Source organism: Loa loa, assembly GCF_000183805.2.
Source record: "Loa loa unplaced genomic scaffold supercont3.148, whole genome shotgun sequence".
Lineage (NCBI taxonomy): Eukaryota > Metazoa > Nematoda > Chromadorea > Rhabditida > Onchocercidae > Loa > Loa loa.
This window is the reverse complement of record NW_018108328.1, coordinates 33,361-45,388: the sequence shown is the minus strand read 5'-3', so window position 1 is coordinate 45,388 and position 12,028 is coordinate 33,361. Positions and strand designations below refer to the sequence as shown.

The following is a 12,028-nucleotide window of genomic DNA, read 5'->3' as shown; positions in this document are numbered from 1 at the left end:
TTATATATATATATATATATATATATATATATATATATATATATATATATATATATAAGGATTAGGGAGGAGTTCTGTAAGCCCCATCGGGGCTATCATGGAGGTATGGCTAGCCTTTGGCACTGTACACTGTGTAGGTACTGAGACGTTTTTGTTTTACCCTGTCCATTGTTAGCTTATATCCTCTTCAATTTTACTTACAAGATTTCGACACCCTGTTTGTTGGATATTGTGGAAATTTTGTTTGGACGTAGCTTTAAAATTATAATGCAAATTTTCTGTCGGATTACCGACAGATTTATCATTATGATTTTGGAGTTTTCCCGACAGTTGGAACTTAAATTTGAAGTTATAGATCTTTATATGGAATGCGGCAGTTCAAAGAAGCGAAGATGCAACATTATCAAGTTTGAAAGATGCTGTGCCGCATGTATCAGTTAACTCGGTGATTCTAAATTTTTGAGGATGCTGATGTTCAACATTTCTGGACATCAACTGTGTTAGTGTTTATTTTTCCCCAATAATTTTTAGTCATCTTAATACATAATAAAAAAGTACGCATGTGAGTTACCTTTTCTCGTGTTCCGTTTCTTTTTATATATCAGACTAGTGACACTGAGAAGATAAAGGCGTGTGAGATGTCATATTAATTTCCATTTTTTTAAAACCCTTACCAGGTTAAATTGATAAATTGTGTGCTTGAGCAATCGTTTGAGTATGAAAGTTGCTGTGAAATTTTGATGAAATGGTCACAAAGAAGAGGTTTGTAAGTATGTCCAATTAAAGTAAGATCTTAGCAATTTTCTACAGCAACTACCTGCCTATATCAGTTTTGAAGTTTAAATCTTACTGTTTTTATTCTGATTTGCGTTACCGCTATTGCTATTCTTTCGTTATTCTTCACTGCGAATTTTTTTTACAGAATTGGCATCAGCAATGTAATGGCTTGTCGTTTTGACAGTAATGTCATCAAAATATTTGTAAGAACTTTAGGTACGGGTAAGATCGGATGAAATATCTCGTACTCTGTAACAGTTTGATCAATGCTGGATTAATCAAACTGAGTACATTTGGTGATTCGAGTTTCCTTGTGGTTCAGATGAAAAACGTCAGGGAACACTCCATCGCATATATGTTGCACCGTGTCGATTTTGATGTTTACCCAAGTTGTTTGAGTTTTCAGACTTCCAAAATTTGCCGTGGTTTTATTGGAAGATAAAGTTTTAATCACTAATTCCGTGTCAGAGTGAAATTATTTGTATTCAGAATATCTTCTGGAGAATTACTCCATACTTTGCCGGAAAGTTTATTCCTAAAACTGCTTATTCTTACAGTTTGTTCTTACAATATGGTAGCATTTAAACTATTATGAACAGTTTATGCTCACACAGTACGTATATATATATATATATGTATATATATATCTATTGTGAAATAAACACTAATGTGAACAGACTTCTTTATAATATCTGATGTAATTTAATAATGTAATATAATAATCTAATTTATTACATCTAAAAAAAATAATATGCATTCCTTTATGCTCAGAGGTTATATGTATAAAACCTCTGGACATTAAGGGACGCTACCTATTGGGTTTTATTCAATTGTATTTGATGTCAAATTTAAGGCCCATACAGTAGCCACTCCATATAATATTTACGGATGCATTCATCAGCTTTCACTTTGCGTGGTTATGCAAAAATGATATTGCATGCTTATAAATATCCACATCGGCCAGTTGTTGGTTTTCTTATCGGAAAAACCAGGGTAATGGAAATTTTTGAAATGTTTGTAAATGTTATTTTATTGGTTGTGCGTTCTAGACATTTAAAAACCGTCGAATGTTGGATTTAATTTGCCATTTTGACATTGTTTTAACGCATTTTACGAAACCATTACTAATATTAAGTTTAGAATTTTTTAAACTCTTTCTGCTCTTTTTTCTATGTCTTTGTTTTATCTGATTGACAACATATAACTTCCTTTTTTCATACTGTTGGACAACAGTAAGTTTATTTCGGTACGGATTTATTTTTTGTTTTTCTCTAATGGCGTTGATATGAGGCATTGGAAAAGTTAAAATTTATGACGCTGAAGTGACTTTTCAGACTGCGATAGTTGACGAATTAGTTAATTAATACGGATGGTGAGACTTTATATTGAGTGGAACTCTGTGTCAAATTTTTCCAGAATAACAGCGAATTGATATGCACTGACGCTATACCCGTGCTACATGAAAGCGCTTCTTTGAGTATGGCTTTAGAAGCGGCTTTGATATGTACAGATAATTGCACCAAAGGTGGTCATGCGCTCATTGGACTGTATTTTTGCAATCAGTTTCTTGCAGACAATAGGTAAGCGTAAATTTTTGTTAGAAAACGTTAGGTCCAGAGAAGTCGTATTTTTTCATCTTTCTTTAAATTTTAATCTTGTTGTACGGAATTATTTAAGTCTGACTTTCAAAGATCCGTTTCAGTCTCGATCCCCATGCAATGCGAGTAGCTGAAAAAATTGTTTCGAATTATCCGAACACATTCCTCGTTCAAGTGATTTTCTTTTTTTTTTTTCGGGAACCCATTATTATGACAATTAATAAGAAAGCGAAATGGTTCTCTTCATCGCCAAAACCATCGAGCATATTTATGTATTCCATTTCCAGATGATGGCACACCTGCACATAAGCTTGTTGAGATGGCTATGTTATCGCTTAATAGCGTTGTAGGCAGTAAATAAGGTCAATAGTATATAAGCGCTTTTTTTCTCTTCACATAGTAGGATTTTTTCGTCTCCATTCTCATTTGCACGTATGGTCTTGTGTCGGTCCTTCTAAGATACAGTATTTGCCGCTAAATTTTCGCATCTGCTCTTTGATTATGCAATGATTATTGGTACGGTAGGTTATTTTTGTATAATAAATTATATGGTCTTTTGTGTTGAAATATTTCTAACAAAGTAATTTGTTTAAGAGGATCTACAAAAGGCATTCAAAAAACTAAATGATATTTCAAACGTGTATTGCAGATCGATAACTCCCTTCTTAGTGCAGGATTATTAGAACCTGCTATTCGAGTTTACACTTTGGATAGCAAATTATGGAAATCAAAAAGGTGTTTTTATTGTACTTCTCTCAAGCGGATATAAATGTTTCTTTGATAGTTAAGCTCTAAAGTTAACTTAATATTGCACTGTGGATTATGTATGCCACTTCCTCTCTGTTATGCATATAATGTAATAATTCCAGATTCACTATACTGAATGAGGAAACAGTGTTACCAATCGTTTCCAGTGCCGTACAGATGAAATTATACCTCGAAATAATGGATTTTGAAAATCATTTAGATAATCCTGTTAATGACCACTGGAATACGGCGCTAAATGAGAAGTTGGAACAGTTATCGTGGCGAAATGCTTGCAGTTGATCTCATTTCTCATCCTAGTCATTCTCTGCCTTAATCTCGTTGCTTGAAAGCTACATTGTTGTAAACATGACTGGAGATTATAAAAAAATTTGCAAGAAAAGTGTGTGGAATACACAGGTTTTTTATTTATATAAAGATCCCATTTCTTCAATATCCATCCAGGTTGATTTTTCAAGTGGACGCAATCATTTAGAACTAATTGAATGGCGTAAAAAGTATTGGAACTTACGACAACCTTAATGAATATTGCTTACCCACATAGAACGTTCAAATGTGCGCTATCTTTATTTCTTATACCATGTAGGACTAATCAGTGGATCCCAGTTGGTGACCCGTGAAGGCAACGGACCACTATTTTTAATGAAGGAAAAAATTGACTTTATTTTTTAAAAAAATTGACTCCTTTCTGTGTTGTTACGGCTTTGTTCCCATTTTCCTTCTTTTTATATTATAATGTTACTCTAAATTCTGCTAAATACGTCAAAGTTTCGATTAAAATTAATTTTCAAATTAACCTTGTGATCACTGTTACAAATAAAAAAGGCAAAGTGGTACCTAATCAAGAAAAGAGTGGGAACTACTACCCTAAATTCTTACGGTGTTCTTATTTCTTTATTGGGAAGGATGAGTAAGGTGTTTATTCTGAGCTCTGCAACAGTTTTCGTTTAAGGTTTTACATCACTGCAACTTTTCACTTCGTCAAGAATGATTTTATATTGTGTAATATCGTAATGAATATAATTCGAAAACATTCTGTGCAAAACATAAAGGGTCAACTCGATGACATCGGTAAATTCATCGCGTCAACCTGAAATTTCCTTGAATATGCTTATTACAATCTTTGAGCAAGAAATCCACAAATCGATGCTCTGATTGATTCTAAGTGGTGGGTTAGGTAATATCGAATACAATGTTCAGTCTATTATGAAATGCAAATTAGTTTGAAAGGTTTTAAGTCATTTTTCCCACGCCGATGAGGATAGGTTTACTTTCGATGCAGGTGCGCATTGTTTGGTTTGTTCACATTGAACTACTGCGTTTCAAGAATTGTCAAGTTCCGTTCATGATTTTTGCGGTTTGGTACTTCAGTGACAAACTTGATCTTGAATGATGCAACGGCCTTTTCCACGTTTTTTAGGATGTTAATAAACGTATTGCGTAGGCCAAAGCAAAGAGCGCTCAAAAAGTTGGAAGAGCTGCATTTCGTTGCAGAAAACTGTCGACGATCAATTACTGGAGAAGAACCTCTTGTGGATAAACGTAAATTGTCACATTAACATTTTTGGACAGTTTCACGAAACTGTAATAAAATTTACTTTACAGACAAAGAATTTTGGATGAAATGTGGCATTTACTTTCCACCACTTTACCCAAGTCCAAAACCAACTCCTCGAAATGCTTATGAACGAATGTTCATTCATGGCACCAGGTTTCCGTTCAGAATTTTCTGTCAACTTCGCTTTATGATTTTTTTAAGAGTTTCCTCATAGCATTGGTATTTCTTTAGAGAGAACGATCTGTTGCGCATTGTATTCAGTTTCATTCTTTGTGAATTTGTTGGCGTTCTATTCTTCATTTCTATTGCTCTCAAATATTCTGTCTTCCCTAGTCGGTATTAATTTTTCTTTCTTCTTCATTATAATATCACTTGTTGCAGATGCAATATATCTTAAATACAGTTTTATAAAAGCTAGCTTTAGTGTCTTTAACTCATCTAAATCTGCTCAATGACAATTACAATGAGAATTAACAGGTCCATGTGACTGCTACATACATGTTCATTATAGATTAGGAGTACATGTGAGCATCGTTGTGCAATTAATATTGGGTCTTATGATTCCATTTCCGTCCATTCGAGGCATCATTCTGATTGCCACAACCAAGTTAACCACTAGTCAGCTTCGTTCTATCATTCTCATGTTTATGATAGTGTGGGCATTTCAAGTCAGTTTTTCTCTGTCAGCGGTTTTGTGCACTCCTTTCGGATGTTTGATTGCTATGTTTTGAATTTAAAAAAGATAAAACATTAAGGTTTTGATTGCTTGAATGATTTGATATGACGTGAATTGTTTTTGAGATGCGCAGAAATATATTAGTTGATGGGATGATAATTTCTTTCTTCTTGCAGATACCAGCAACTAACACAACTCGTAATTTGCAAATGCTCGCAGAATCTGTTGCTTGCGTGAGTAATTCGGCGATTCAAATTGGCAACAAAGTTGTCACTGAAATTAATATGCAGACTAATAAGGTTTCATTAATTTGTTCATAACGTCGGTATTATTCTTTGCGGACTATCAGGATATCACAGTTGCGAATAGAATACCGAAATTGCCGATGTGTTCCTTCTCGTAAATGTCTATCACGCTATGATGGATTTTAAAACATTTTTGAATTTTTTTCTGTTTCAGCTTTCGTTGTCAGAATTAAAAGAACAAGGTCGTTTTTTCGCAAAACATCTCAAAAATTTTCGAGATATCATGCGCAGATTGCAAAATATTGTCGTTAAGTAAGCTGAATTTTTTCATATCTGTTAGCTAATATTTTTTGAAAACTCTTCATCTGTTTCATCATCACCTTCCCCATAATCATCTGGATCTTCCATTTAGGTAACAAATTGAATTTTTCAAAAACACAATCTGCAATATCCACTTCAAAACAAAATAAAACCTTCCCAACACATTTTACCAGCAAAGACATTAGTCTCAACCCATTAGCTTAGTCTTTGACATTACTCGGCTATCCGGCTTATCCAGGCTTAATCTACTCAGTCCAAGTTAACTCTAAATATGAACATTTCACAGTGTATTCTTATATCTTTAAAAACAAAGAGCAAAAACTCCCTATCACCATCTGTCCCTAATGTTTCCAAGATTTAAAAATTGACAATCCTTCAGTAAGTGATCATCATAATTAGAAGAAAATTAAATATTGAAGATGTTACAGCCTGTAATTAGTGGAGAGTACATTATCGAAAGTTTTATTCATTACATATGCACTACAAATCAGTTGACTCACAAAAAAGCTGCACCATAACAAACTTCGGAAAGTTCATTGTATCAGGCAGACAACATATTTTGAATAAATTAACATGAAACCATGGCATCAATTACGAACCAAAACTTGATCCACATTTGGCGGTATCTGATCAAGAAAACGCGATCTCTGTGCGAACCATGCTTAAAATGGTTGATATCGCAGGAATTATGAAAAAAAAAAAGTGCTGTGAAGAGTGAACGATCTCCTAGTATAAAACATAATACTTTAAGGAAAAGGAGAGAAATAAACGTTTGCATATAAAAATAATGACATTTTTAGCAATATTTTTTGCCGATATTTGCTAATTAAAGAATTCCTTTGAGGTTTTATTTTAGGTTTGGTAAGCAGACAAAGGATTATTTAATGCAGCTGCTCACAGTTAAGGAGCATTGCCAACGATTCTTCATTGGCCCCTATTACTTTGTGCGTATTTATTATGTAAGGTCATTAAAAGCAAACAGTGTCATTATTTTTAAGACAAAGAAGAGTTCAGAAAAAAATCAGCGTTTAATTTTTGCACTGAATGTGAACATTCTCCTTCAAAAATGCATTTTTCAGTGTCTTCGAATTTTTGATGACAGTGCTCAATATTGTGATCGGCTTTCTCTGTATCGCAGATTACCAGTTTGTAAATTCGTAAAGGATATGAGAGTGGTCGTCCTTTCTTGCAATGTTTTTTATCATTAATGTTTCAAAACACCTATATACATCTAGCAAGGGGTGGTAAGCGTGCCTTAGAAGGGACTATTTCACATTACGGAATCCCAAGTACATGTTTTGCGCATGTTGAAAACAATGAAAAACATGAAAAGCCAAAAGATTTTGATTTTAATGGTTTAGTATATTCATGCTTCAGATTTGTGATGCGGCACGATTTGGTGAGTTGGTTTGTGATATCCCAGAGAAGATAAAGGAAAGTCTGAAGTCTGGCTTTCTAACATTCACGAAGGATAAAATGAAAGCCGCCATGAACGTTGTTATGAACGATTACAATATCAGTTTCTTTGCAGTTCGTAATTTAAGCACCTAATTTATGATCTATAACTTTTTAAAAAACATTATATAGCATACTTATACTCTACGGGAGTGCTGGAACTGTATGAAATATTTATTGTAATATTTAAACACGGAAAAATAATCCATTTTAATAAGATTGCTGATATATTTTTGGGTTTATCCTTCAACATAACTGATTAAATGTGACGATGATATTTCACAACTTGTTTTACAGAAAGAAGCCAAAGCGGTAAAAAAATCCTGGAATGAATTTGGGATTTCGCTGAATCATACTATTGCAGGCAATTGTACACAAACATTCCAATTGGAAAAAATGAAGTAAGGACGTAGATTACATATGTGATTACTTCTTGTTTAGCTCAAATTCAATATCTCTATTGTTACTTAATTTAGGGAAGAATTAGAAAGAATCCTGAATCAGTTCAAGGTTTTTGTGGATATTTTGTCTACAACAATTAGCTTCATTATCCCAAATTTGGTCATTGTAACGTTCCTTATGGTAACCATCTACTCATCACATACTGTTTTTTTTGGGACTTCTTTGAAATGCATTACATTACACTATCAAAAATCTCAATGAAAGAAAATCAGAAAAACTATTTGTTCCTCAATTTGTTTACCAGGCATTAGTGTATGTTATGAAATATAAGCAGAAGGAAAAAGCGGATAACGTCTACATAACGGAAGAGTTTCGAAATGTTGATATGGTGCGGGAGGCACAAGGACAGCCGTCTTTACTTCCACTATTACTCAAAGAACGAGAAACGGTTAGTTTACTTGTGTGATCCTTATTTTGCACTTCAATTTCGACAATATAAAATTTCGGCTTGTAGTTATTGCATTAATGAAAATCTCCAACTTATTTGCAGTTAGGAGAAATCGATGATTTAAGCATAAAAAGGTAAAAAAAAACTTCTGGAGGAGTGAATAATTAAATTGAGATTAAAGGATACAAAAATTACGTAAACTGTACAGTTTATTACAGTATATTGAAGGATTCACGCTGCATATGACATCAAAGGAGAAAATGAGAATGCTGTTTGCATTTGCGATCACATTAATTGGCGGTTTCACGCCTGTTTTTTTAATATTGTTGGATATATTCACCTATCAAATTCTTTATTTCACTTATTCATCCGTGCAATCTAACAGAACTCGCACAGATCGACTTGATTTCTATAACCTCAAAGTATGTCATTCTTCTCTTTGTCCTGTGCTTCCCGTATCTTAAATCATTTTATTTTCTAGGCTGCTGGAGAAGGCTTTGTGGCGAAACTCCTGCAAAGAATTCTTCACATATTTTATCCAATAACAGGAAGTCAATATAGTGATGATGATTGGAGACAATGTTTTGCTGAGCCGAGTCCACCCGATTTTCAGCTGACTCGGCTAATGATGCTCTTGTATTTAATTGCTTTTTTACTGTGCATTTTGCAGGTAAAAATTGTTCAAACGACCCACAACTTATGCAACTCTTTTAGCACAGATTTTTTAGGAACAATGACAGAAACTGTGGGTGCTAGCATTAGGTTAATAATACCAAATTACGGGTAAAAATTGAAAAAAAAATTGATAAGGTTTAATTAATTAAAATCATGTAGACATGTATAGTGAGGGTTGCCGATTCTTAGGTGTACGTAGTAAGATGTCGACATTTGATTGCGCAGTATTATTGGCCGGAAAGAACAAAACCACGCACTTTATGGTTGTATAATCAACTTCTTGAAGGTCGCAAAAATATCCTGACACAACTGGTAAAAGCTGCCAAGGAAAAGGTTTGCTTCTCATTTCTACACTCATAAAAAGAATGTTTGACGAGCTAAGAACTTGATTTAAGGAACTCAAAGATCAGTTGGTTGAAGATGAAATTAGCGGACGAGGAAATCTTGTAAATCGTGGCTTGACGGTATTGAATGTTGATCAGTACAAATGTACAAGATGTTTTCGATCAGATCTCAGTATCGCCGATGCAAGGTTATTGACTCATAATGAATCGAAATTAACGACTTCTATAGGGGATAACTATGAAAAAAGATTTATTAAGACATGAAATGCCTAAAGTCTTAAGCTTCCACATATCACGGATTTCAAAGGTGAATATAGATTTAAGATCAATTTTTTATTGTATTCGATTTTAGGTTTTTTAATTGGATTTTAGTATCTCTCTAATGTAAATGCTGTTGAGAACGATAAAAAATGGAAATAAAGATGATATGAAAAAAGAAACCAGTGTGAAGAAACAGTTCCTACTTGAAAAATGCACTTGGCATGCAGAACACGATGGTGACATTCATTATGTATTACAATTTCAGCAACTCAAGAATATGTCCTAATTGCAACAATTTATATTGCACTGACTGTTATGCTGTGAAGAATAAATGCTTAGAATGTGGCGCAAGCTTACAGGTCAGTGGAATACGTATGTGGCTTTTTGTCTCTCATCCAAATCTCATGTCATTTATTTTGGACCATTTCAAAATATTCTCGTTTTGCTTTGTTACAGTCCTTTCATAAAAGAAGTGTATAGAACGACTTGTGAAATTCCGATTACTGAAATGTAATTAACTTTTAGAATGATTTCTTGAGAATAAGCTGTTCGTGTTCAGTTATTTGTATTTTGTGCGGAACATATTCCAGGCAGTATTGAACGAAACTGAATTTTATATAGATAGCAGTTGCGAAGAGGATGAATCTTAAGGGCATTGGTACGGATGATACATTTTTTTATTTACTTTTCCTTGTTTCCCTGTTAGCACTTTTTCTTCATAGCCAGTGATATTTTGTAGTTCTTTTGTAAAGATATTTCATTGCAGGAACACCGGCAATTCCGTCTTTAGTATAGCTCCTGGATATATTTAATGTATGAAGGAAAGAATTTATATAAAAAGCTCCATCTCAGCATGTTATTTATCCTTTATCAATAAATCTAATATTATTTATTGATCCCACTATTGAATCTGTACTGTTAAAAAGGAGTGAAATATTGCATTTAGCAAATAGACGTTTCCATACACATATCTATGTACCTTTTGGTGGTTGCTCAAGGATATAACAAAGTGCTGAAGTGAGTTTTCTATTTCACATTGTGGAAAAACTTTCGTGTAAATGTTGGATGAGAACGTACATTTCAACTTGAGCAGACGGTTTCTGATTCCATATGCTTCTGCTCTTCGACGTGCTTTAGATGGATTCATATGGATGGCATTCTCACGTTACACTAAGTGGAATTTAAAATCCAAATATACTGATTTTGAGGAGATTTTTGTATTTCAGGTGAGGATAGTATAAATGAGTTTTCAGGATACTGATTTTGAGGAGATTTTTGTATTTCAGGTGAGGATAGTATAAATGAGTTTTCAGGAATTTCTGCAATTGTCCCAGCCTATCCTTTTTAGGTATTATTAATCTCGTTGTGAATCGACTTTAAAATTGTCGAAATTCTGGCACTGCTCTCATTTGATGTGTTATAATTCTTATTTTGTTTTCACAATTTTCAATAGATATTGAACTTTTATGGTGAATTCTTGGCCGACAGTTCACATGTACAAAGAGGAACATTGAAACGGACCAATAAAAGTGCATTTCTCTTAAAATGTATCAGTTCATCAATACACTGAACAGAACAAATAACGCTACCACAGACAGCAAACAATAAGCAATCTGTTCTTATAGTTTCCTGAACGTTTTTTGTTATGTACCTGAGCGTGCGCGTAAATTTATGCGCGGACACAGGGCCTTATAGTACATTACACTGTTTCAATTGTTTAAGCATTTGTATAAAAAGGACCGCACTTTTCTGGAAACTACCTATGTGTTGTGTATGTACGTATGTCTGTATGTATATATATATATATATATATATGAATATATATATATATATATATAATGTATATATACGATCTAATCAAAATGTTCGTTCTTTATCGTCTTCGAAATCGATGCGTTCCATTCTTCAGAAGCAAAGACTATCTTTTAATTCTCTTACTGGATGGATGAGAAATGATGGTTTATATTATTGAAGAGTTTGTTTAGAAGGGATCTTTTGTTTCACTTTGATTCTTCGACACATTTACAATGAAGCCATTGGAAAATGCGTCTTCCAACATACGCATTTGATTAAAGAATAAACAGTTAATCTTTATTACCACTCATTCTACTTTTGTTTATAAATGTATGGTTTTTGGTATCTTCCGTTCCGCTCATCCATTCATTGCTCATGTAAAAATAAAATTTGATGTGCAAACTTCGAGAGATTGAAATTCGACATTGTTGTGTTATCATTTCAACACTACGTTCAGCTATGTATGGCGATTGCTGTTGCAGTTAGTAATCAGTGATACTCGAAATCTGAGCTCATTGGTTCTCATAGCCAAATCTTCCATAGAAAAATATGCCAAAGAAATCGACATGAAAAATGAATTCCTTCAGTTTCATTTTTGTTTTCATAAATTAATTGTTCCTTTCCCAACAGTATTTGAAGAAAATTTTCGCACTTTGGTTTGTATTAGTGACAAACTAACAGTTGAAATGCATCTTTTTTCATTGCATGT

The 12,028-nt window shown here is 33.5% G+C and overlaps 3 protein-coding genes across 5 annotated transcripts in view; all 3 read left to right on the top strand.

The window, feature by feature from the left end:
- The window catches only part of LOAG_17902, a gene marked incomplete at its 5' end in the record, with an annotated part of 12,185 nt that extends 10,804 nt beyond the window's left edge, over window positions 1-1,381 (top strand). Inside the window, 2 exons of one of the 2 annotated variants that reach the window (XM_020450567.1) lie at window positions 356-499; window positions 994-1,381. In XM_020450567.1, coding sequence (XP_020305738.1) covers window positions 356-463 — 108 coding nt within the window. In that variant the 3' untranslated portion in view covers window positions 464-499; window positions 994-1,381. Of the gene's footprint in view, window positions 1-355; window positions 500-922 lie in introns of both variants that reach the window. The other variant, XM_020450566.1, reaches the window with a different exon arrangement.
- A 119-nt stretch (window positions 1,382-1,500) lies between these two features.
- Window positions 1,501-3,529, top strand: LOAG_02814. Of its 2 annotated transcripts, XM_003138351.2 has the most exons (5): window positions 1,501-1,770; window positions 2,194-2,357; window positions 2,480-2,549; window positions 3,025-3,110; window positions 3,245-3,529. In XM_003138351.2, the coding sequence occupies exons 1-5, from the start codon at window positions 1,666-1,668 to the stop codon at window positions 3,420-3,422; spliced, it is 603 nt and encodes a 200-aa protein (XP_003138399.1). In that variant the 5' UTR covers window positions 1,501-1,665; the 3' UTR covers window positions 3,423-3,529. The 2 variants fall into 2 exon arrangements, with proteins under 2 accessions (XP_003138399.1, XP_020305736.1); XM_020446135.1 differs by having other exon boundaries at window positions 1,501-2,357.
- Window positions 3,530-4,561: 1,032 nt separating this feature from the next.
- Window positions 4,562-10,175, top strand: LOAG_02813 (hypothetical protein; the record flags this gene model as incomplete). The annotated part of the gene is made up of 15 exons (XM_020446134.1): window positions 4,562-4,682; window positions 4,746-4,851; window positions 5,210-5,366; window positions 5,551-5,673; window positions 5,834-5,931; window positions 6,797-6,899; window positions 7,020-7,118; window positions 7,318-7,470; window positions 8,102-8,245; window positions 8,464-8,667; window positions 8,727-8,915; window positions 9,110-9,253; window positions 9,316-9,452; window positions 9,791-9,884; window positions 10,116-10,175. 15 exons carry the CDS (start codon window positions 4,562-4,564, stop codon window positions 10,173-10,175), a joined length of 1,932 nt encoding a protein of 643 aa, XP_020303485.1.
- Window positions 10,176-12,028: the final 1,853 nt, after the last annotated feature.

Bases quoted from the DNA above. Each gene is read 5' to 3' on its own strand.
- LOAG_02814 (XM_003138351.2), top strand. From the start codon at position 1,666: ATGCATTCATCAGCTTTCACTTTGCGTGGTTATGCAAAAATGATATTG. The intron at 2,358-2,479 runs GTAAGCGTAAAT...GATCCGTTTCAG, and splicing joins CAGTTTCTTGCAGACAATAG to TCTCGATCCCCATGCAATGC. The intron at 2,550-3,024 runs GTGATTTTCTTT...CGTGTATTGCAG, and splicing joins CGAACACATTCCTCGTTCAA to ATCGATAACTCCCTTCTTAG.